Raw genomic sequence first — 26,069 nt, 5'->3', positions numbered from 1 at the left:
TGAGGAGATGATTCTGGATCGCCTGTAGCTCCAAGGTTGCTGAGGGCCAGTCAAAAGTGGTGACTCCCACTGGTCTTTGCCAGTTTCCAGCCTGTGAGTTCCAGGACCAGTACATCCAGCAGCCAGAATCAGAGCATCAGCTCAAGACCTAACAACCATAGTTAGAGTGGCATCTTAAGAAAAGGCCCCTCACACCTGACCCAGCTAAGGTATAGAAACGTTGTCACAAACAGCAAAAATAGCAGTAGCAGTAGACAAGTAGCCCACAGTGGATTACAAACAGCTGAAGCCATCTCAGGAAGATTTAGAAATTACACAACTGAAAGCTGGAGTCAGACAACACCATCCCTATACTCAGCTACACAAACAACATATTTGAAGGAGCAATCTATATAGAGACAAAATGGGAAGACAGGGAAGTGCAATTCAAATGAATCAACTAAAGGAATCGCCAGAAAAAGAACTGAATGAAATGGAAATAACTAAAATGCTGGATGCAGAGTTTAGAATAATGATTGTGAGGATGCTCAAGGATCTTAGAGCAACCAAAGATAGACAACATGAGCACCTAAACAATGAGATATCTGGCATCAAAAAGGACATTGAAATCATAAAAAAGAATCAGACAGAAATGACAAACACAATATCAGAAATGAAGACTACACTACAAGGAATGAAAAGCAGTCGGGATGTAAAAGAGGATCGAATTAGAGGACAAGATAAGCAAAAGCACGGAAGCAGAACAGCAAAAGAAAAAGAAGATCAAAATGTCTGAGAAAACTCTAAGAGAGCTCTGTTACAATAGGAAGAGAAACAACATCTGCATCATAGGGGTTCCTGAAGGAGAAGAGAAAGAACAAGGGATAGAGAACCTGATTGAAGAAATCATAGCTGAAAATGTCCCGAAATTGATGCAGGAAAACTTCACACAAGTTCAAGAAGCACAGAGAATTCCATTAAAAAGGAACCCAAATAAACCTAAATGAAGACACATCATAATTAAAAAACCACAGCTAAAAAATAAATAAAGAATACTAAAAGCTGCAAGAGAAAAGCAGTCAATCACCTACAAAGGAGACCCCAAAAGGATGACATCCGACTTCCCAACAAAAACACTTGAGGCGAGAAGGGAATGGCAAGAAATATTCAAATTAATGCAGAACAAGATCCTACAACCAAGACTTCTTTATCCAGCAAGGCTATCATTTAAAATAGAAGGAGAGTGCCTGACCTGTGGTGGCGCAGTGGATAAGGTGTCAACCTGGAAACACTGAGGTTGCCGGTTCAAAACCCTGGCTTGCCTGGGTCAAGGCACATATGGGAGTTGATGCTTCCTGCTCCTCCCCTTTCTTTCTCTCTCTTTCTCTCTCTCTCCCCCCTCTAAAATGAATAAATAAATAAATAAAAATTAAAAAAAAATAAAATAAAATAGAAGGAGAAATAAAAAGCTTCCCGTACAAAAAACAACAAACCCTCACGGAATTTATTACAACCAAACCAATGATGTAAGAAATGTTAATGGTCCTGTTGTAAACAGAACAAGGGGTGGGGGAATCTAGTAAAGAGGAATGTAGATTTAAGATTTTAGAAATGCATCCAAATTGAAAAAGAAGAAGTAAAACTGTCATTATTTGCTGATGATATGATACTGTACATAGAAAACCCTAAAGTCTCAGTAAAAAAACTATTTAAGACCTAATAAATGAATTCAGCAAGGTGGCAGGATATAAAATTAATATTCAAAAACCAGTGGCATTTTTATACACCAACAATGAACTGTCTGAAAGAGAAATTAAGAAAACAATCCCCTTCACTACTGCAACAACAACAAAGAAAGTACCTAGCTGTAAATTTAACCAAGGAGGTTAAAGACTTGTCCTCAGAAAATTATAAAACATTGATAGAGAAATCATGAAACATAATCGAATCAAAAATGGGCAAAATAAATGAATAGACACTTCAAAGAGGACATTCAGATGGCCAATAGGCAAAAGAGAAAATGTTCAACATCACTAATCATTAGAGAAATGTAAATTAAAACCACAATGAGATATCACCTCACACCAGTCAGAATGACACATTAACAAAACAAAACATAATAAGTGCTGGTGAGGATGTGGAGTCAAGGGAACCCTCCTGCACTGCTGGTGGGAATGCAGACTGGTGCAACCACTGTGAAAAATGGTATGAAGATTCCTCAAAAAATTAAAAATGGAACTGCCTTTTGACCCAACCATCCCACTTAGGAATATATACTAAGAACACCAAATCACTGATTCAAAAGAAGAAATGCACCCCCATGTTTATGGAAGCATTGTTTACAATAATGAAGATCTGGATACAGCCCAAGTGTCCTTCAGTGGACGAGTGGATTAAAAAGCTGTACTACATATACACATGGAATACTATGGGGCCATGAAAAAGAAGGAAATACTACCTTTCGCAACAACATGGATGGACCTGGAAACTATTATGTTAAATGACATAAGTCAGGCAAGAAATAAAAATATCATATGACCTCACTCATATGAGGAATCCAATGAACAATGTGAACTGAGGAACAGAATAGAGGCAGAGGAGGGATCAAAGGGACCAGTGGGAAAGCGGACAGAGGGAAAGGGGATGAGAGGGTGAGATCAGAGAAGGGAGAGAGCTTGGTGAAATTATATACATAACAGCATTATAGAGAGCAGAAGAGCAAATCCTGGAGGAAAGAGGGGAGGGTGTTAGGGGGAGGGGGAAGAAGGATGTTGAGGAGAATTCGGGGGTGTGGGAGGATGTATTCAGTGGGACACTTGAATCTATGTAAACACAATAAATTTAAATCAATAATAAAAAAATAAGCCTGACCTGTGCTGGTGCAGTGGAATAAAGCGTCGACCTGGAAGTGCTGAGGTTGCCCGTTCGAAACCCTGGGCTTGCCTGGTCAAGGCACATATGGGAGTTGATGCTTCCAGCTCCCCCCTTCTCTCTCTCTGTCTCTCCTCTCTCTCTTTCTCTCTTTCTCTCTCTCTGTCTCTCCCTCTCCTCTCTAAAATGAATAAAAAAATAAGAAATAAAAAAATAAGAAATAAAAAAAAGAAAAGAAAATGGACTAACATATTCAAGATAGTGAAGGAAAGAAATGTGAGCTAAACATTTTCCATCTAGCAAAAGTGATTTTCAAGTATAAAGGGCACAGTCAAACCTTTATCAACATGCAAACATTCAGAATATACTGTCCCCACAAACTGTTCCTGAAAAATCTTCTGGAGAATGGGCCTCAGACAACAAAAATAACTAGAGAGACATTGACACAGGATTAAATATAGAGGTGCCTGTAGAATGAAGGATGAAGGTCAAACTGACCTCACTGAAAATGGCAGAGAAGAGAAATCCAAAAAGCCACTCCTCCACCAAAGTAACCTTAAGCTGGTAAAATTGTCAGAATTGACTTTTTCAGAACTCTGGAATCTAATTTACAACAACCAGGGGATTCCTTAATGAAGAAAAATTCTGCTAAATATTAATATTTAGGAAAACTGTGCCTGACCAGTGGTGGCATAGTGGACAAAGTGTTGACTTGGGATGCTGAGGTCCCAGGTTCAAAACCCTGAGGTTGCTGGCTTAAGTGTGAGCTCATCTGGCTTGAGTACAGGCTCACCAGCTTGAGTGTGGGGTCCCCAGCTTGAGCATGGAATTATCGACATGACTCCATGGTTGCTGGCTTGAGCCAAAAGGTCACTGGCTTGAAGCCTAAGGTTGCTGGCTTGAGTAAGGGGTTACTAGTTCAGCTGGAGCCACGCAGTCAAGGCACATGTGAGAAAGCACTCAGTGAACAACTAAAGAGCTGCAACTATGAGCTGATGATTCTCATCTCTCTCCCTTCCTGTCTGTCTGTCCCTGTCAGTCTCTCTTTTTCTCTAAAAAAAAAAAATTGTTGTCAAATCACTAGATGACTTTAAAATAACAGCATAGAGACTTCAGTAACCACACACAAAAAATAATATAATCTTTACAAAAATAATTCAGAAAAGTCACTGAACCAACAATTATAACCTACAACAAGCACTGGGGATGGGAATAATTTGATTTCCAGAGTTACCACAATATAAGAGTGAAAATATACAGTTTTCAACAAAAATAAGTGTAAGACAGGAATGCAAGAAGAAAGTATAGTCCATTCACAAGAAAAAAAAGAAATTGACAGAAATTAAGCCACATGACTTATCAGACAAAGATTTAAATCAAATGACTAAAATATACTGAAAATTATCAAGGATATGATGGCTAAGGAACTAAAAAAAACCAGGTGAATAATAATGTCTCACCAAATAGGAAATATCAATAAAAATAGCATTATTATAAAAAGGAACCAAATAGAAATCTGGAGCTGAAAAGTATAACTAAAATGAAAAATTCACTAAAATTCAACATCAAATTTGACAGGCAAAATAAAGAATCAATGAACCTGAAGATATAGGTTAATTGAAATTACCTAGTCTAAGGATCAGAAAGAAAAGCATAAAAAGAAACCAAAAGGAAATAAGAGGACACATTTAAAATACTATAAAGAAAAAAAACTATCAACCAAGAATTCTATACCCAACAAAACTATTCTTCAAAAAATGAAGGAAAAATGAAGACTTCATAGATAACAAGAATTGAGGAAATTTGTTGCTAGTAAAACTGCCCACAAAAATACTAAGGGAGTCCTTCAAGGTTAAGTGGAAGTCAGGGGACAGTGACTTAAAGCCATATCAAGAAATAATAAGCCTGACCAATGGTGGTGCAGTGAATAAAGCATCAACTTGGAATGCTGAAGTTGCTGGTCTGAAACCTGGGGCTTGCCAAGTCAAGGCACACAGAAGCAACAACTACAAGTTGATGCTTCCTACTCCTCACCCCATTTTTCTCTTTCTCCATCTCTTTCTCCCCCAACCTCTAAAAAAATCAATTAATAAAATCTTTAGAAAAAGAAAAAAGAAAGAAAGAAAGAATGAACACTGGGAAAGGTAACTTTCCAGTTACCTTTTTTTAACCATAAGAAAATAGAGTAACATATTCAAGATAGAGAAGGAAAGAAATGTGAGCTAAACATTTTTCATTCAGCAAAAGGATTACTGTGTTTTTGGTTTGTAACTCCTCTTTCTTTCTCTATATGATCTAAAAGACAAAGGCGTAAGACAATAATTATAAATCAATATTAATTGGTACACAATGTAAAAATATATAATCATGACAACAACATAAAGACTTACAAAGCCATATAAGGAGGAATAGTTATATAAGAACAGAGAATTTGCATATTATGGAAACTAAGTTGGTAGGACTTTATTATATTAAAGTAGTTTGTTATAAATTTAAGATGTCTCTTGTAATCCTCTGGTAAGAAAATAACTTTAAAATAATACAGAAGAGAAAATGAAATCAAAATGGGAAACTACAAAAAATTAACTAAAAATACATGGTGGTGATAGAAGAATTAAGGAATATAAAAGATACAGGATATCTAGAAAGCAAATAGCAAAATGACAAGGGTAAGGCCTACCTTTTAAATAATTACTTTAAATGTAAATAAACTCTCCAACCAAAAGGAAATAATTGGCAGAATGTATAAAAAAAGATCCAACTATAAGTTGACCAAAAAAGACTCACTTTATATCCAAAGAAACATACAGGTTGAAAGTAAAGCTATGGAAAAATATATTACATACAAATAGTAACTAAAAGGGAGTTTTTTATGTCTATAGTGATGTCAGTCAAAATAGATTTAAATAAAAAATATTACAAGAAAAAAGGGCATTACTGTATATATTGATATAATGGTCAATTATCAAGAATATACAACAAATACAAACATACGCATGCCTAACAACTATAAAGACCCAAAATACATGAAACAAAAATTGACAAAATTAAAGAAAGAAATATACAGGTCTAGAATATTAGTTGGAGACTTTAATATTACATTTTCAGTACAAGATACATCCAGAGAAAATATCAATAAGGAAATAGAGGACTTAAAAAAAACACTATAAACCAACTAGACCTAACAGATTATATAAAGAATATTCCAGCCCAATCACAGCAACATAGACATTCTTTTCAAGTAAACACAGAACATTCTCCAGAATAGACCACATATTCAGTCACAACAAAATCTTGATAAATTTTAAAAGACTGTCAACATACAATCTTCTCCAACCACAATGGAATAAAACTACAAATGAATAATAGAAAGAAGTTTGAAGAATTAACAAATACGTGGATATTAAACAACACACTCTTACACAACCAGTGGGTCAAAGAAGAAATCAAAAGAGAAATCAGAAAATACTTTGAACCTGACCTGTGGTGGTGCAGTGGATAAAGCTATGACCTGAAATGCTGAGGTTGCCGGTTTGAAGCCCTGGGCTGGCCAGGTCAAGGCACATACAGCAAGCAACAAGCAATGAACAGTGAAGTGAAGCAACTATACTTCTTGCTCCCCCCACCCTCTTTCTCCTCTTTCTGTAAAATCAATAAATAAAATGTTTTTTAAAAAAGGGGAAAAGAGCCTGACCAGGCGGTGGGGCAGTGGGTAGAGCACTGGACTGGGACAAAGAGGACCCAGGTTCGAAACCCCGAGGTCACCGCTTGAGCGCAGCAGGCTCATCTATCTGTTCTGAGCAAGGCTCACCAGCTTGGACCCAAGGTCGCTGGCTTGAGCAATGGGTCACTCGGTCTGCTGTAGCCTCCCCTCCCACCCCCGTCAAGGCACATATGAGAAAGCAATCAGTGAACAACTAAGGTGTCGCAACAAAGAATTGATGCTTTTCATCTCCCTCCCTTCCTGTCTGTCTGTTCCTATCTGTCCCTCTCTCTGTCTCTGTCACATAGAAAAAAAAGAACACAATTCTTTCTCCACTAGGTGTCTAATCTGTAAGGAGTACTTATAACAGCTTTAGAGAATGAAAAAATCCCCAGATTCATTCTCAGAAAATAAAAACTCCCTGAACACCTAAATAAAAAAGCACTAAACAACAGAAACGCCTCCACAGAAGGCTCTCTCTTAGGTACACAGGCTCCTGCTCCAGGACCTTTGCTCTCGCTGTTCTCCCCTGTGGTAAAATGCCTCTCACCCTGTCTTCCTGCAAGTCTGCTTGAGTGTCACATCCTCAGAGAGGCGTTCCTTGACCACTCTCCTCTCTAGAATAGCAAGCACCCTTCCCCTTTCTCCCTACTCTGCTTCTTTTATTCTTCTTAATTTAAATGTTTTTATTTATTAATTTTACAGAAGGAGGACAGGGTGGAGTGAGAAGCATCATAGTTGCTTCACTTTAGTTGTTCATTGCTTGCTTGTTGTATGTGCCTTGACCAGGCAAGCCCAGGGCCTTGAACCGGCGACCTCAGCGTTCCAGGTCAATGCTCTATCCACTGTGCCACCACAGGCCAGGCTACTCTGCTGCATTTTTATTCTGTGAGGTATTGCTACTTGGCATGTTTTATACTGATGTTTATGGCTTACTCTCACACCCAAATGTGAACTCCATGAGGGGCAGGACTTTTGTCAGTTTCCTTCCCAGTTGTGTCCCCAGCACCTAGAACAGCACCTGGCACGTAGCTGGAGTCCATTGGAAGGAATGGAGTATCTTTTAAAGGAATGGCTGAATGGGTTCCCAAACTGCAGAAATTTTCCTCAAGTGGGGGCTGAGCAAGGGGAGGGGAGGGAGAGAGGACTCACCTCCACGTTCCAGACATAGGAGCTGTGGAAGAGCTCCGACCACATCTTCTCTACTTTGTCGATGTCTTTGACATCCCAGATATAGATGCTGTGGTCCTTATACACGCAGGACAGCCACTGGTGGGTGGGGTCAAAGGTCAGTGCCACTGTATCCGGGTAGACTGCTTCTGCCTTCCTGCAGAAGAGGAAGCTAACAAAGCAAGACAGGGCATCAATCACTATCAATGTCACTGTGGGTAGTGCCAGCCAACCGTAGTAACACTTGAGCTATCTCGTGTCAGTGCTATGGGGGTCTACCTCTCCCGCTCTAACTCCACTTCTTCCTCCTCCCTATTCTTTCACTTTGTTTCTAAAACAGAGGTTGCAAAGTAAAGCTACTTGATTCCTGAGAGTATTTGAATTTTCAGATCGTTACTTTTTTCTCCCTTCATTCCACCCAACCCAACCTCTGTCTTCTCCCTCTGAACATGAAAGAATATGGGCACAAACCTCAGGCCTTCTCTCTCATGGGCGCCATCAACACATGATCAAAAAATCTCTGTGCCTTCCTGGGGCCTTTCTGCAAAGGCTATAGTTTACTGATCACCTAGTGTGTGCCAAGCAAGAACTTTAGCTGAACTGAATCCTAACCTTTGTAGGTAGGTACTATATTTTATAGACAAAGGAATTAAAGCACAGATGGAAAGAGTAGCCTGCCTGAGGCCACAGAGCACAAAGCAGAGCTGGCAGAGTTTGGCAGCCTAGCTAATATAACACACCACTGTCTGTGGGTTGCTGATCCACCCTCTCTTTCTTTTGAGACACTCAGTAGCCCCCTCTAGGCTATTAAAAAAGGCACTCAGGAGGTAGTGTCCAGCAATGTAAAAAGAAGTCACCCCTCATACCCAGCACCCCCTGGTTAGATAGCTCCCCTAAGCCCCCAAAATGACTACAACAAAGAGAAATTAAGTTATAGCTCAGCCCTTCCGCCCACTTTCAACATGGCAGCAGAGGGATCTATGCTCAAGGCCTTATCACATAATACCAATGCCTGAAAGCCCCAGTGGCTGCCATGGACCTTGGAATAGACTACAAGCTCCTCCTACCAGCCTCCATCAATTCTCAGACCCATCTCCTACCATTCTCCTACCCCCGGAACCCCGGGCTCCAGCCACACAGCCCCTAGGTGTGCTATAAGGCCCTTCCCCTTGCTGTCAGGATCTTGTTCTCCATACAACTGACTCTTTCTCACTAGAGGGTTCCCCTGGGTACCCAAATAATCCAGCCCCAATCCCCAGACACTATCTTCTTGAGTCCCCGTTTTATTTCACAAAAGCATTTATGACTGTCTAAAATAACCTTATTTCTGTACTTATTTATCATCAAACTTCCTCACTAGACGGAAGACTTCACGGGGGCAAAGATTTTGCTGCCTTATTATAGCTGTGTCCTGCTTCCTGCCTAGGGCTGGCCAGGAGGTCGATGGATCTGGAAACAGGAATGCACACCAGCAGATAGACTTGGGGGCAGGGGCTCTTCCTGCCACTGTGGGTAGTACCTGGGCTCCAGGCCTTGGGCCACATCCACCCCGAGGTAGTGCGGCTTGGGCAGGTTGGTGAGGTAATGTAGGTTGTGGGCCTGGAAGATGCGAATTATCCCATCTGTGCAGCCGCAGAAGATGAGGTCCTGGCTGACACATAGGCAGGAAGACAGGGAGACCTGTGTGGGCAAAAGGGACCCAAATGTACTTCGTGCTTCGTGTGGCCTGGTTAAAAGACATGGGGACTAACAGAACAGCCTTGGGCCTCCAGAGAAACCTTATAGTTTCTTGGGTCTAAGAAGCCTTTTTTAGGGCTTCTTATGTGAACTGAATCAAACAAATTTTAAGGTTTTTGAAATCAGGATATAGCATGCATAAGGTCACTATTGAAGGATACGTGCCAGAAGGTAGACAGAGGCACAGATGGGACAGAGTTGTCATTGCTACCCACAGAGAAACACAGCTACGGGTGGAAAGTATCTGTTCAACAGACCACGACCTCAGATAGGTCACTTGCAGTAACAGGGTTGAATTTTAGGCCAAAATTTTATACCCTACTGCTTAAAAATAACTTCATAGAAACTATATTTCAAAGCAGCATAGAAAAAAGTTACTGTATATAGGAAGGGCTGTCTATCCTGCCAGAACATGAAGATAGAAGCACAGTAAGTGACAGAACTCTGGACACAGATTAGAGGAGTTTTTTCAAATCTACAGACTTAATTATGAGCCATTTATAATAACTGCTCAGGAGCTACACATCTATCTGTCAAAGCTTATGACTTGTTTAAAAGCTGCGTAAGTTCTAGCTAGAGGATTCAAACAAGAAAAACAAAGAACCTGCAACGGAGAGAAAACCTCAGAATTCTTTCACATGCCTGATGATTCTTTCACATCACAGGCATAATGCCATTAACCCTAATGGTGAGTTCTGGAGGAGAGTCACAGAGCAGGAATAGAAAAAGGAGGGAAAACTGAGCTACAACAGCCAAATGGGAATCCAAATCTGGGACTAGGAAGATAGCTCAGACTCAACCCTCAGATCCTAAAGAAAAGTGGTTCTGCAGTTTATTAATATATCATCCTTTAGTTGAAAATGTCACTGATCTGGAATGCTGAGGTCGCTGGTTCCGATCCCTGGGCTTGGCCTGGTCAAGGCACATATGGCAGTTGATGCTTCCTGCTCCTCCCATCCCTCCCTCTCACTATCTTTCTCTCTCTCCCCCTTCACTAAAATAAATTAAAAAATATTACTGGGGCCCTGGCCAATGGCTCAGTGGATAGTGTATTGGCCCAGTACACGGATGTCCTAGGTTTGATTCCTTGTCAGGGTACACAAGAGAAGCAACTATCAACTTTTCTCCCAATCCTCTCCCTCTTCTCCTCCCACAGTCGGTGGTTCCACTGGTTTGAGTGTAGCCCTGGGCACAGAATAGCTTGGTTGGTCCGAGTGTGTCAGCCTCAGGCACTAAAAATAGCTCAGTTGATTTGAGCATTGGCCCAAGACAGGGTTTGCAGGGTGGATCCTGCATGTGGGAATTGCTCCCACTATCTCCCCTCCTCTTACTTAAAAAGAAAAAGGGAAAAACATGTTGTTATGATTGTCAATGATACTTTAGATTAAAAAAGAAATACAGTTGTCCTACTAACCAAGAGTACTCAATGAAGAAGGAAATGTGAACTGAATCAAACAGCAATGAAAGCAACAGCAACCTTGACCCCATTACAGGGTACTAGGCACTGTGCTGAATACCCACCTATATTATCTCATGTACTCCCTTATCGACTCTGTGAGTCAGACAGGAGTATTTCAGTTTTTACAGATGAGAAAACTGAGGCTCAGAGAGGGAAAGTCATTCACCAGAGTCACACAAGCAACTTGAAGTGAAACCCAGAGATGGTGTAACCAACTACCAGGCAGAAACATTACTAAGTGCCCCAGGAGACCATGCCATGGAAACAGTGTTTCCCCCATTGATAGCAGAGAGGTGAGGTGACTTACCTTCAGATTGATCCACTTCTCCAGCACCCTCTTCTCATTGAACTGGCAGAGGAGGCCCGAGTAAGACACACAGAAGGTATTGCCTGCCATCTGGCCCCGGCCACAAGCCACATCACAGAAGACATTGTTGTGCAGCTCACCCAGGATGCCTGAGCGCCCTATGAGGGGCACTGTCCCCGTCACCTGGAGGCACAGCAGGGCACAGTGAGACAATGTCCACCCAGCCTGGAGCCTAACATCATGATGGCTCACTCATGACCAGAGGAACAACAAAGGAGGACTCTAAGAAACTCCTCCTAGTGGAGGAGAAGGAAAGGAAACAACAAAACACACTTCCAAACACAGTGGTTGGAAGGCAGCAGTCCAGGAACGAGGCCTGGGGGAGGAGGGGAATGCAGTGGGGAGACTCCTGGAAGGCCCTGCCAGTTAGCACCGGGAAAGCAGGCCCGAAGCACAAGCCACACCCCTGAGAGGCCAGACAGCCTGAGACCACTGCCCATATCTCAGTTGGAAACACAAGTCCACACTTCCCCTGATAGTTACCACCCAGCCCTGGCTGCGGAAGCAGGGACAAAAACTCACCTTTGTTTCAGTGGACACTTCCAAGAACCAGAACCTCACATGCCGGTTACCAACTGTGACAAAATAGCTACTGTCCTCTGAGAAAGAGAGGGCAATGACCCTGCACGATACCTTGTTGGAAGCTACCACGACATCTTTCTGAAAGAATCAGTACAGAAAAGTTCATGCAGCACCCACCCTATTGGACTCCCACCCCCAGCCTTCGCTCTCGGCCCTTGTCTCCCCGCTCTCCCTTTCTCCAGGTCTGTTTGCCCTGACCCCGTCAGTGAGCTACTTTATGGGAGAACCGATATGGCACCCTTGTTCCCACCCTTTCTCCAGGTCTGTTTGCCCTGACCCGTCAGTAAGCTACTTTACGGGAGAACCGATATGGCACCCTTGTTCCCACCACAGTGGGGAATGAGGCTTGGAAAGGTTCCCATGTGAGAGTAGTTCCAGAGCTCCGCCTAAAAGTCCAAGCTCTACAGCCCACAAATGATGCTGAGGACAGCCACAGCTGGGCAGTATGGATAACACAACCATGGCCGCCATCTCACTCTTACCCTGCTGAACCCTTCACAGGATAACTGGGAATCTCCTCAACAGCTCTGTGAAGGAGGGGCTTCTCCTCCCACTCTGCCATGCTCAGAGGGAGGGTATCATGTGTTCAAGGTCACATAACAAATTACGAAGAGAACCAGGACTTGGTATCCGCTTCTGCCAACTCCAAGTCCTCCCCCAGCTATTCCAGAGTCCACTGTTTCAAATCAGCTCATTTAATTCTCACAGTTCAACTGTGTGGATACTAAAATATCCATTTTATAGATAAGGAAACTGACCCACAGAGAAGTCACTTCATCAAGGCCATAGATGGTCAACATAAAAATAATTATATATTCCACTAATTGAAAACTTGTTGCCCTGGCCGGTTGCTCAGTGGTAGAGCGTCAGCCCAGAGTGTGGATGTCCCAGGCTCAATTCCCGATCAGAGCACACAGGAGAAGCACCCATCTGCTTCTCCACCCCTCCCCCTCTCATTTCTCTCTCTCTCTCTCTTTCTCTCTCTCTCTCTTCCTCTCCTGCAGCCATGCTCGATTAGAGTGAGCTGGCCCCAGGCCCTGAAGATGGCTCTATGGCCTCCGCCTTAGATGCTAAGAAGAGTTCAGTTGCTGAGCAATGGAGCGACACCCCCCTAGTGGGTTTGCTGGGCAGATTCCAGTCGGGGCACATGTAGAAGTCTGTCTCTGCCTTCCCCTCTCTCAATGAATTTAAAAAAAAAAAGAAAGAAAGAAAACTTGTCATATGCCCTTCAATAAGTGCCTAAACCAGGGATCAGGTGCTCAATAAATATTTGTTGAATTTATGAGCATTTGAACAAGTAACTTCATTCAGTTCTTCCAATGCCTGAGACTCAGGATGCTCAGGCAGCTGGCTGCCTGCCCACACACCCACCAATCAGCTCACCTTCCAGTCCCAGACGTTGAGTACCATGTCGTGCTGGTAGCCCATGGACACAATGTGCTTCATATTGGGGGAAAAGGCCACACAGGCCACGCCGTACTTGTGGCCCAACATCTCCGCCACCTGGCTCTTCTCATCCACATCCCAGATTCGCACAGTAGGCCTGTGTCCATTCTAGGGAAGGTGGGGCTGTTACTGCTGCTGGGTTCTATACCAGGCAGGGCTGAAGGTGGCTTTTTGGAATGTGCCCAAAAGCCACCTTCCCCGTCTGTCATGAAGTTTTTCTGTCCCAGGAAGGAGCTATTCCCTAGGCTCAGTGGGAACAGAAGGAATGGCCCCAAGACCCCTCCCCACCTATTCAATCACGATCACAACTCACCTCCCCTGTCACAATGTACTTCCCATCAGGGGAGAAGGCCAGAGAACTCAGAGACTTCCTGAGGGCAAGAAAAGGGGTTGATCATGGATTCCACAAGGGGGCGCAGCCAGACCCCAGCCTGGCTGTGCTTACAGCACTCTGCCCACTCCTCCCAAGCCCGAGAAAGGCCAGGAGAGGTGAGCAGCAGCAGCTACCACAGAGCCAGTGCTGCCTGTGTACAGCATGGCCAGCACACAGTACATTCCTGCATTCCCTGCTGCGAGAAAGGGGCCACAAATTAGAAACATGGGGTTTGGTAAAAGCAAAGGTCTTCCTCCCTAAAACGCCAGGCTCAGATGGGGTGGACACTGAATGGGGACCCTTCTTCCCTTCCCTTTCCAGCAGTAGGCTCCTACGACCCTCACCAGCCCTACAATCCTGAGAAATTCAGATGCAGGAAATGGGATAGATCTGGCCTAACTATGGAGGTGGTGAAGGGAGGACCCTGACAGACATCGCACTGAGACAGCCACAGCATGTGCTCCACTGCTAATCGCTTAACGTGTCCTAGGAAACCCAGTAACAACCAACATGTTTCTGATACTCCCCAGTAGCCTTCACGATGACGAAATGACCAGACTAGTTTGCAGGATTTTGGCAGCAAGTTTCACTGTTCCCAGACTGTATTGGTTTTTCCTCTATCCACTTTCCTTTAATGTTGTTTTTATATCTGCTCTTAATAGTCTAGTAATTATCTCTCTCACATGAATAAACTGGTGTGCTGACAACTAAGTGAATGCCTCAAGTAAGTCTTGGACAATCTCACAGAACATTTATCCTCATAAACTCAACCCTCTGATGGCTTCCCATTGCTCCAACAGCAGCGGACAAGCAAACTGCCTACCCACCAGCCCCTTACCCCTCCTTCCTCACTGATAGGGTACCAGTTTTAATTAGGATGGCAATGTCTCCAGCAAGAGTACTTTTCCTCCTCTCTTGCAGCTACACAAGTACAGCTATATGACTTAGTCTGGCCACTGAGAGGCGCTATGTTTAATTTCCAGAAAGCTTCTCAAAGGGAACTCTACTCCCCACTTGTTCTCCTTCTGAAAAAAAGGCCATGACAGCCAGAACTCCATCCTGAGTCAAGTGGTGACTTCAAGAACAGAAGCCACATAAGTATGGTAGAACAGAAAGACAGAAGTGGGGTCCCTAATGTCAGAGACAGCAGCCCCCTGCGTGCCCACCTCCAGACTTATGTGCAGGAAGAGCATGCCCTTGTGTTTAAACCATGTTTGTTGTGGGGTTTCCACTGCCTGCAGGTACTGCTGACCTGTGCCCAGCCCTCTGCCAAATGCTATATGGGCATCAGTACACTGATTCTTCACATACATGCCATGAAGTCAGGACTCTCACTAGCTAGTTTTTGAGATGAGGAGATTTCAACACAGGGAAGTCCCTTGCCCAGGATTACCTAACCAGACAGGGCTCTAGGTCAGAGATTCTCAATCCTGGCTGCATGTCAGAGTTCTCTGGGGAGCTTTTAAACATGTCAAAGCCATGCTAAGACTAGTGAGGAAAAGTTTGGTGAGGAACCCGCAAAGTTTCAAAGAAGCTCCCCTAAGATACTCACTAATCACAAAGGAAAAAAGAGGTTTCCTAGTGGAGAAGCCTGGCAGACAGCAAGGTTCAAAGTGAACACTACCAGTTACGAGAGAGCAACATCATGAGTTTCCTGATAGAATGTACTGAAAAGAACATAGCATTCCTGAGGAGATGTTCTTGCCAAAGTTGTAGACCCTGAATCTATGTGTGAGGAAATATCAGACAAACCCAAATGTTGGCACGTTCTACAAAATACCTACTCAAAAGTGATACTCAAAAGTGTCACTCACAAAAGTCAAGAAAAGATGGAGGAACCACTTCAGACTGAAGAAGAATGAAGAGACAATGATATGCAATGCATGATTCTGGATAGAACCCTTTTGCTATAAAGGACACTCTTGGGACAAATGGTGAAACTTGAATGAGGAATAGATAGTAGTGATGTACCAATTTTAATTTATTTTAATTTCCTGATATTGTTGAATATATTGCAGTTTTAAGGGACTATGCCATTTTTTTAAAAAAAAAGAAAATACAAGTCGAAGTATTTAGAGATATAAGAGCATCATGTCTGCAACTAACTCTCAAATGATTCAGAGAAAAATTAATATGTATATAGACAGAGACAGAGAATGATAAAGCAAATGTGGTAAAATGTTAACATTTGGGGAATATGGATAAAAGGTATACACACGCTCTTTTACTATTCTTGTTAAGTCTAAACTTATTTTAGGCCCTGGCCAGTTGGCTCAGTGGTAGAGCATCGGCCCAGCATGTAAATGTCCCAGGTTCAATTCCCGGCCAGGGCACACAGGAGAAGCGCCCATATGCTTTTCCACCCCTCCCCCTCTCACTTCTCTCTCTCTCTCTCTCTCTTCCCCTCCTGCAGCCCCAAGCACTGAGGATGGCTACGTGGCCTCTGCCTTAGGCACTAAGAAGAGCTTGGTTGCTGAGCAACAGAGCAATGCTCCAGATGGGCAGAGTATCACCCCTTAGTGGGCTTTCTGGGTAGATCCCAGTTGGGGCTCATGTGGGAGTCTGTCTCTGCCTCCCCTCCTCTCACTGAGTAAAAAAAAAAGTTAAATTATTTCAATATAAAAATTTTTAAAGTTGCCAATACCCAGGCCTCACTAGGCCAATGATTAGGCCTTCTCTGAGAGTGAGGTCCAGGGATCAAGTGACTGAAATCCAGCCAAAATGAAAACCTCTACTCTTATCACACCACCTCCTAAGACAGACCCATCAATCATTAAGAGTGGACCCTTCCCATGCCACCTCCTGAATGACACAGTGATCAGTCCTACAGCAGACCCCTGGGAACCAACTTGGCTTACTCAGGGCCAAGGGCCTTTCCTAATAAATTGGCAGCTAAGGGATCTTTATGAATCACATTCATTCATTCATTCATTCAAAGTGCTATCAATGTGCTAGATACTGCTCTAGGTGAAAGGGACATAGAAATCCACTAAGAGAAAGTCCCTGTCCTCAAAGAGCTCACACTATGGAAGGGAGACAGAGAGTAAATATTATCAGTGAGGAAATCAGATGGCATATCAGAAAGAACACTTTGTGGAGAAAAGTAAAACTGGGAAGGAAGATTGAGGTGCTGGAACACTGAATTATGGAAAGCATATCCCTAGCCTATAAATGCCCCCCAGTGGCTTCTCCTTGTAATCTGTATCTAACTCCCTCCCCAAGGCCCATGTGATGTGGCTTCTGCCTGCTCCAGCCTCATCTCCACCTCAGCCACTCCTCCATTCCAGGCACATGAATCCTTGGCTGCTCCTCACACAACCCAAGATTCTTAAGCACTGTCAGGCCTTTGCCCCTGATACTCCCTCTGCCTGAAATGCTCTCTCCTCACTTTCACATGGGTCACTCCCTTACTTCCTTCAGGTCTCAGCCTCAGAGAGAACCTTCCAGAGCCCTCTGATACGGCTTCTCTCCTACTCTCTACCTATAAACCTGCCCTAACACATCCCTCATCACTTCCTCATAGCAATGGTCACAATTGGCTAGCAATTGGCTTGGTCTGTCTCCCCCGCTGAGCTGTCAGCTCTATGGAAAGCAGAAATTCTTGTCTCTTTTGTTCACTGCGTGTCCCCAGCACCTGGGACAATACTTAACACAGATCAGACACTTGGTGAGTGTTGCTAAACTGATGGGTGAGTGAATGAGTGAGTCACTGAACCACAAGCATTTCTATAGTTCCACCCCTACCCATGCGCAGGCCCCAGCCTACCTGGCAGTGTTAAAAATATGCTGTTGCTTGTTCTCCTTGGGGTCCAAAATCACCACCACACAGCTGAAGAGAAAGAAGAAAATGAGCCCAAACGGAGGGGAATATTGGGATATTCTGTTCCCAATAGAAGAGAGCCCACACATAAACAAGGCTTCCTCTGAGCACAATATTCTATCTCTGTTCACCTCCTCCTCCAGGTGTATATTCTGAGAATTCTAGAAACTTCACATTATTATTAATACATCCTTAAATAGAAACCAACACTTCTATGGTAACTATTCTGCCAGGCCCTGGGTTAATAAAGACCTATGAATGCAATCTCATTAAATCCTTACAACTGCCAGGTAAGGTCAGGAATCTTAGTTCCATTTTATAAGGGAGGAAACTGAAGTCCAGGGAGAGAAAGTCCTTTGCCCAAGGCTATCCAACAGGTCTGAGACAGAGTGAGAATGTTAATCTATACCTCTCAGATTCAAAATCCCTCCCTTGTCCTCTGTCCTGGACTGTTTACTTCCTCAAGACTCAGTAACAGATGCAGTTCATCAGGAATGACCATGAGTCTGCCCTGCCCTGCCCCCAGGGTTGGAGAGGAGTGGCCCCTTTGGTGTCTAGAACAGTGCCATGCTAGAACAGTGATTGTGGAATAAACAGTGGCAGAATGTCCTTCAGTACTCTAAACTATCTAAGGGGAGGGTATCACTATTTCTGTTTTATAGACATAGAAGTAGAGGTTCAAAAAAGGGGCACATGATGGTGCTGGGACATAAATCCAGGTTGTCTAATACAGCTTAGGTTTTAACCACCTGTCTTTCCCATAATCACTGCCACCTCCCAGCTGCATTCACAATAAGGCTTTCATAGTGCTCACTACATGCCAGGTACTATACTAGATACAGACGAGCCCAAGGAATCCTCTCCACAGCCCTCAGAGGTAGGCAGCACTATCCATTTGTGCATTCTACAGATGGAAAAGCCAAGCCCCATCCCCTCACTCACCCTGCTAGGTAGGCCACATGGCCTGTGCTGGGGTTACAGGTTAGGCCACTGCTGTTCTGGGCTGTGATGCCAAGCACCTTCTCCAGTGACACCTGCAGGGAAAAGGTCCAAGTCAAAAGTACCTGCTCCAGGAGGCCCCATGTGACATAGCTACCTCAGTTACCCATTCTGTTCCTGTTATATTCAACACCCTCACTGAGCTTCTATAGTTATCTACTAGCAGCTAACATTGGTTTTCCTTAACAATCCTTTGACAAATACGCAATACAAGGTGAAGAACATAGAATGGTAAGGAAAACAGACAAAAATCCCTGCCCTTCTGGAGCTCACATTCTGGTGGTAATGGGATAGAGGACATTCCAAGACAATGAACAGAATAAAACATGCAAAATAGAGATCAAGTGATGATATGAGTAATAAAGAAAAACAAAGCAGGGAAGAAAATTGGGAGCACAGAGGAAGGGAGGAGGCCTCACTGAGAAGGTGACCTCTGAATAAACTCCTAGGTATTTTATATGGATGAGGACTTGAAATCCCACAACCCAAGGAAGAAGGCACTATTATCAGTCCTGTTTTACAGATGAAGACATTGAGATCCAAAGTTCCAAATCAGCAGAGTGGCAAGGTAGGGATACAAACCCAGGAAATCTGCCTCCAAAGCCAGCACTTTGGGCTCTGCAGAGGAGACACAATAGTGAGCAAAGGTGTACACTGTCTATTCCCTCATCAAATCTATAGCCTAGAGGTTCAACAAGTGAAGAAACAAGTGAACAATCAATCAAATTTAAATTTAAACACTAAGTGCCTGATGTGTGGTGGCGCAGTGGATAAAGCGTGTACCTGAAATGCTGAGGTTGCTGGTTTAAAACCCTGGGCTTGCCCGCTCAAGGCACACACAAGATGCAAATACTATGAGTTGATGCTTCCTGCTCCCACACTCCCTCTCTAAAATCAATAAATAAAAAATAAAATAAAATAGGCCCCGGTCAGTTGGCTCAGTGGTAGAGCATCAGTCTGGCATGTGGATGTCCCAGGTTCAATTCCTGGTCAGGGCACACAGGAGAAGCGACCATCTGCTTCTCCACCGCTCTCCCTCCCTCTTTCCTCTTTCTCTCTCTCTTCCCCTCCCACAGTGCATTGGCCCAGGGCACTGAGGATGGCTACTTCCAGCCTCTGTTTCAGCTAAAAATAGCTCTGTTGCCAGCACATGGTCCCAGTCAGGACACATGTGGGAATCTATCTCCCCTCCTCTCACTTGGAAAAAGGAAAAAATAAAATAAAATAAAACAAAACAACTCTCTAAGCAAAGTAAGTTAAATGGACCAGTCCCCATCATGGTTGATCAAAACAACTTAAACTGATAAGGACAGATACTACACTTGATCTTAGCCAAAAGGCAGAGAAGCGATGATCAAAACAATTTAGATCAGTGGTAGTCAACCTGGTCCCTACCGCCCACTAGTGGGCGTTCCAGCTTTCATGGTGGGCAGTAGCGGAGTAACCAAAGTATAAATAAAAAGATAGATTTAACTATAGTAAGTTGTTTTATAAAGATTTATTCTGCCAAACAGTGAAAATCCAACATAAAGTCCTTGGTAAGTAATTATTATTATATGCTTTAACTTGCTGTAACTTTGCTTTATAAATTTTATAAAGTAAAGTTACTTCCCTACTTAATAAATCACCATTACTGTGGAACTGGTGGGCGGTTAGAAAATTTTACTACTAACAGAGATACAAAAGTGGGCGGTAGGTATAAAAAGGTTGACTGCCCCTGATTTAGAGTATGGACTCATAGAACAGTGGTATTTTGCCTGACTGGTGGTGGTGCAGTGGATCGAGTGCCGACCTGGGACGCTGAGGCTTTTTTAAATAGTTGCTGTGCAGATGACATTACCTCTGCCTACTCTAAAATCATCTCCCCAGACAGCACTGCTAACATTTTACAATTACTCACATCCTCTTCATAATTTTGAGTGGCGACATGGAATAAGAATCCCATCTTGGAGAAGGAAAGAGAAGGCAGGAGGCGAGGGAAGGCGGGGTACAGCTGAGGAAGTCAGGGCAGACAAGGCTCAGGACCCTAAAGTCTCAGCCGGGGCGAGGTCAACAAAAGTGAAAGGGCCCAGATTGATGTCTAAAGACTAAAGGGATACGAACGCAAGAGAACTGGGACCACGAAGGAGCCTAGGAAAGGTTCCAAGGGCTGATGGTGGGGCCAGACTTGAGGGGTGGGGCTAGGAATTACGGGCAGTACCCGAGAGAGAAGACGAAAAGTGGGAGGAGCCTCAAGTAAAGGGGTGGGGCTTAGGGACTGGACCGGGGTCAGAGAGCCAAAAGCCGGGAGCTGATAGGCGGGGCGAAAGACCTAAAGGAAGGACCTGGGGAAGGGAGGACAGGCCCTCGTTACCCGGTTCAGTACTGTGTCCTCTGGCGCCGCCGGGAGTCGCGTCCGCCTCCGGAGGCTGAGCGCTGGAGCGGGGGGCGGGGAGGATTGGCCTCTCCGCGCTGGAATTCCCGCTATGACAGATGGTAGTTTCTCGACTGCATCGTCCCGCGCGTAGTCTCCGGGCCCCAGGGCCGCCATGGTCACCGGGGCCAGGTGGCCGTTACACTCTTCTACCGCCGCTGCCAGACCCTCTCGAATAACAAACCGCCGCGGGAAAACCGGCGCCACCGCCTATTGGGTGCGTAGGCTGCTGGTCTAGCCAATCTCAGGGCTGCCGAGCGGCGCTTTTGACCAATGAGGGGTAAGAGGAGGAGCGGAGGGTTAGGCAGGTGGAGTCAGAATTAGGGTCAACCGTGGTGGCGCTTTTTATCCAGTCTGCCTTTTCATCATTCTCTAGAACGTACTGGTTTAAATTTTTACGTGTCTAAGACCAAAGCTGCCTCATCTCACTTTTTGCTGTCCTCCCAGGGTAACTAACCACGCAGTGGCAATCTCCCGGAAGTAGGCTAGGATGGAGCCGAAACAGACTTGATGAATTAGCGCAGGCTCAGAAACTTCCTGACGCCACCTCTCCCTGAATTGTGATAAGGTCTGGGTCACCGAAAGACATTCGCTTTTCCCCATTCGCCACCGTGACCAGGGCGTAGCTGTGGTAACCCGGTAGGGTGGATAATATAGCATCCTCGTCATTCCCACGAACATGAGGAGGCACCAGGCACGCTCAAGTGAAGCAGGAGGAGAAGGCGGGGCAGGGTTGTTCCCCAGAGTCACCAACCATCCAAGTGCGGCTGCAGACCTGGAAAAACTATGGGGCTGTATAGCCACGCCCAAGTGATGCTGGGCTCAGAACTACTCTTAACACTGCAGGCCTCCTGGCGCCAACGCCCCGTCCTGTGAGGGTACAGGAGTGTGGGGTAATCCTACAGCAGGCAGAAGGTAAATGCTTCTGTTGGCACCTGGTCCAGCTTGCAGTCTGTACAAGTAGGGTTTAACAGTGTGGATGAAAAAGGGACCACATGCTGAACCAGACAAACTCCAGACAGACCTGCATGGTGGCCTTAGAAACTCAAAGACATAAAGTAACTACATAGGATGGTCTGAAATTAAAACTTTCTAACTAAAAGCAGTTCCTGGTGGCTAGTCATTGAAAGGCAAAAACTGCGGGCTGAACCAAAAACACTAGGTGTAGGGCCAGTAGGCACGGCCACCATCACAGCCGCCTGGCCCGTGCAGGTTCGCATTTGATTCAGACAGATGGTAATGAAACAACGGAGCCAAGAACTGGTGGGCTGTTAACTTTAATCCTAGCTTACACCCAGCGGGCAAGTAAAAACACACAGTGGGCTCCAAAACCCACTCATTCAGTGCTCACAAAGCTACTGACTTATCCGAGTTTCCTAGAATCAAAGGTTTGTATTTCACTAGCCTTATTCACCTCTGTTCCCCATCTCCTTCTCTCTGTACAAACTCTGCACAAACTGGCTTCTCCCTCAGCATTCTGCCATCTTGGCTGCTTCTCCTCTCCTAGACGTGGCCTTTCTCTGCTCTCCTCCCTGCTCTCTGCTCTCCTAGAACATAATCACTCCTCTCCCAGAACAACGTGATCTCTCTTCCTTTTAAAACCTTTCGTCGCAAAAGCCCTTCCCCAACACATATTAACATAATCATGCCCTCTAAGCAATCACCTGGGCGACAGGCTTCCACATGGGCAGCACCATTTTTAACAAAGTGAGCATAATATATTTTTATCTGCCCAACACTAGGCTAGTGTGTTCCAAAAGGAAAATTAATTTTTAAAACACCAGGATGCATCCTGACCTGTGGTGGCGCAGTGGCTAAAGCGTCGACCTGGAATGCTTAGGTTGCTGGTTCGAAACCCCGGGCTTGCCTGGTCAAGGCACATATGGGAGCAGATGCTTCCTGCTCCTCTCCCTCTTATCTTTATCTCTTTACTCTCTCTCTCTCTCTCTCTCAAAGTGAATAAATAAAAATCTAAAATAAATAAATAAATAAATAAATAAATAAATAAATAAATACACCAGGATGCTGGCGGGCTGAGATCAGCAAAGGGTGTCAGCTCCGAGCTGTGGGAGGGAGCAGTAGATATAGGGGCTAGGGGCAGATTAGCATATTTTGGTTTATAGCCTTGGTCACTGACTTGAAAATGAGCAGGAGGGGAATTCAGCTGCAGAAACACCTCCTCTGCAAGTTTTTCTGATGTAGCACAGGCCTAATCAGCGTGGTCCTATCTGATGTCCTTGGTAAATCTTCAAGACAGCTGGGATCAGGTATTTCCCAGGAACAGCTGGGTCCCGGCCCCCTGGGAATTATCTGTGAAATTTCTCACATGGACTGTTTTTTTCAGGCTAAAGTGAACAAAAAGCAGAAACCACAGGCAGAACCAAAAACAGGAGGCTAGTGTGTTCCAAAGGGAAAATTTATTTTAAAAACACCTGGGTGCCTGTGGGCTGTGATCAGCAAAGGGTGTCAGCCTCAAGGGAAGGATGGGGCAGGGGTTAATGGATTTGTCAAAGGAACTTGGGCAAAGGCAGCTGCAAGATAACTTCTATTTATGGTTGGAAGTGGCACCACAGCTCCACAAAATTGTCTGCACTCTTTGATTCAATTGTCCCTTGTCAGCATCCAGCTATATGGGAGGTCTGAGCCGGGTTACTGAGTAGGCAAGTCCTTCCTCCTCCAGGCCTGCATTGTTCTTAAGAAAGATGGTAGCTGAGTAGCCATTTTATCAATCAGTAAGGATTTAGGATTCGTGATCTAAGTTGTTTTTTTTTTTTAATTATTTTTTTAAGTCTTTATTATTTATTTATTTATTTATTTATTACAGAGACAGAGGGTGAGTCAGAGCGAGGGATAGACAGGGACAGACAGACAGGAACGGAGAGAGATGAGAAGCATCAATCATTAGTTTTTCATTGCATGTTGCAACACCTTAGTTGTTCATTGATTGCTTTCTCATATGTGCCTTGACCGCGGACCTTCAGCAGACTGAGTAACCCCTTGTTGGACCCAGCGATCTTGGGTTCAAGCTGGTAGGCTTTTGCTCAAACCAGGTGAGCCCTCGCTCAAGCTGGTGAGCTCGGGGTCTTGAACCTGGGTCTTCTGCATCCCAGTCCGACGCTCTATCCACTGCGCCACCGCCTGGTCAGGCCGTGATCTAAGTTTTTAATTATTTTTTTTTAACAGAGACAGAGAGAGAGTCAGAGAGAGGGATAAATAGGAACAGACAGACAGGAACGGAGAGAGATGAGAGGCATCAATCATCAGTTTTTCATTGTGACACCTTAGTTGTTCACGGATTGCTTTCTCATATGTGCCTTGACCGTGGGCCTTCAGCAGACTGAGTAACCCCTTGCTCGAGCCAGTGACCTTGGGTCTAAGCTGGTGAGGTTTGCTCAAACCAGATGAGCCCCCGCTCAAGCTGGTGACCTCGGGGTCTCGAACCTGAGTCCTCTGCATCCCAGTCCAACGCTCTATCCACTGTGCACCGCCTGGTCAGGCTAAGTTTTTAATTAATTTTCAGGCTTTAACTTTTTACAGTAAATCCTGTGGCTGGTCCTTTATAAACACTATTGTGACTTAAACTCCCCTGATTGTCAGGTCCCTTCCCGATGTAAACTTTTCCTGACATCCCTGCAAAGATAAACTTTTTGCTACATTTCAAAGTAAAGGCCAGGAAGCCATTAAGAGAGAGAATAGCAAGCAAATTAATTACACCCTTACTGTGGGTGGGTGGGTGGGATGAGAATGTTCTGTTTCTAGCCCTTCCTCCTCCTTTGAGTCTGATTTTTCTCGGGATGCTACTGAGTAGCCATTTTATCTATATAAGTCATGTCCTAGGGAGATATTTTTCTCTAACACAGGTCAATGCTTGCCTTAATTGACCCTGTCTGTTTTCTCTTGCAGCTACAATAATGTACCTGATAACATACCTTTGAAATATAAGGGTAATCTTTTCCTGCCCACCTCAGGGCAGGCATCCACCAGAGCAGGAACCAACAAACCCCCTCATTGCTGTTATTATCAGTTTAACTATTAACTGTCTTATTCTTGCCTTTATAAAAGTGATAGATATGTGAATTCCAAACTGCCCTCTTGATGTTCCGCTTATCTGTCAGACCTCACCCTTACTGGACTATTGCCCCTGAGACAGAGGAATTCCAAGAAACTGGCAAGCCACCCCAAGGAGGAGCATTCCGAACATACCAGGACTTTTGATTCAATACCCACTTGCTCAAGATTCTTCCTTACCCTATAAATTTGTCCCCCTAGCTTGTACTGGTGCCCTTCTCCCTGGAGAAGTGCCGGGCAGGGTTCCTTTCTTCCTTTCAATAAAGCCTGTTACTCTAGTCTTTTCGGACTCCCATGAATTCCAACAAAAAGTAGTTCCATTATATATTTTTACATTTTACACAATCCCAGAGATTTTTCTGCTTTGTTTTCTTCTGACTCTAATCTATCACCAATCAATTTCAGGTAACGCCCCTAACATCTTCTAATGTATACAGTAAGTGGAAAACCCGTCATTTTCCAGTGCATTTTCTCAATCCATTGCGACTTTGTTTCGCAGTAAGTGTCGACAGTTTGGCCCACATAAACTCATAAAAATTATTACAGGTTTAGAAGTTTCTTACGCCTGAACAGGCAGTGGCGCAGTGGATAGAGCGTCGGACTGGGATACGGAGGGCCCAGATTCGAGACCCCGAGGTCACCAGCTTGAGCGCAGGCTCATCTGGTTTGAGTAAAAAGCTCACCAGCGCGGGCTCATCTGGTTTGAGTAAAAAACTCACCAGCTTGAACCCAAGGTCACTGGCTCCAGCAAGGGGTTACTCGGTCTGCTGAAGGCCCACGGTCAAGGCACATATGAAAAAGCAATCAATGAATAACTAAGGGGTCGCAACGAAAAACTGATGATTGATGCTTCTCATCTCTCTCTGTTCCTGTCTGTCTGTCCCTATATATCCCTCTCTCTGACTCTATCTCTGTCCATGTAAAAAAAAAGTTTCTTACATTGACAGCAGGGTGGAGACAGTATTATCAGCATTTCACTAGCAAGCACTGCACATACAAAGGTGCAGATATGTGAAACAGTAGGGCTAGACGATTAATCCTACTGTATGTAGTAAGGTACCAGAAAGCTGCAAAATTAATAT

The 26,069-nt window shown here is 44.4% G+C and overlaps 1 protein-coding gene and 1 pseudogene across 1 annotated transcript in view; both read right to left on the bottom strand.

Moving 5' to 3' along the window:
- The window catches only part of WDR62 (WD repeat domain 62), a 57,751-nt gene extending 36,681 nt beyond the window's left edge, over nt 1-21,070 (bottom strand). Inside the window, exons 1-9 of the mRNA XM_066242472.1 lie at nt 20,860-21,070; nt 18,450-18,541; nt 17,454-17,516; nt 13,628-13,685; nt 13,252-13,422; nt 11,809-11,946; nt 11,227-11,409; nt 9,243-9,403; nt 7,706-7,895 (exon numbers count right to left, since the gene is read on the bottom strand). Of these exons, the coding sequence (XP_066098569.1) occupies nt 7,706-7,895; nt 9,243-9,403; nt 11,227-11,409; nt 11,809-11,946; nt 13,252-13,422; nt 13,628-13,685; nt 17,454-17,516; nt 18,450-18,541; nt 20,860-21,036 (1,233 nt within the window). The 5' untranslated portion in view covers nt 21,037-21,070. The remainder of the gene's footprint in view (nt 1-7,705; nt 7,896-9,242; nt 9,404-11,226; nt 11,410-11,808; nt 11,947-13,251; nt 13,423-13,627; nt 13,686-17,453; nt 17,517-18,449; nt 18,542-20,859) is intronic.
- Nucleotides 19,679-19,858, bottom strand: LOC136313711 (U2 spliceosomal RNA; annotated as a pseudogene).
- Nucleotides 21,071-26,069: the final 4,999 nt, after the last annotated feature.

This window comes from Saccopteryx bilineata, chromosome 9 (genome assembly GCF_036850765.1).
Source record: "Saccopteryx bilineata isolate mSacBil1 chromosome 9, mSacBil1_pri_phased_curated, whole genome shotgun sequence".
NCBI lineage: Eukaryota > Metazoa > Chordata > Mammalia > Chiroptera > Emballonuridae > Saccopteryx > Saccopteryx bilineata.
This window is presented reverse-complemented; position numbering and strand designations above follow the sequence as displayed.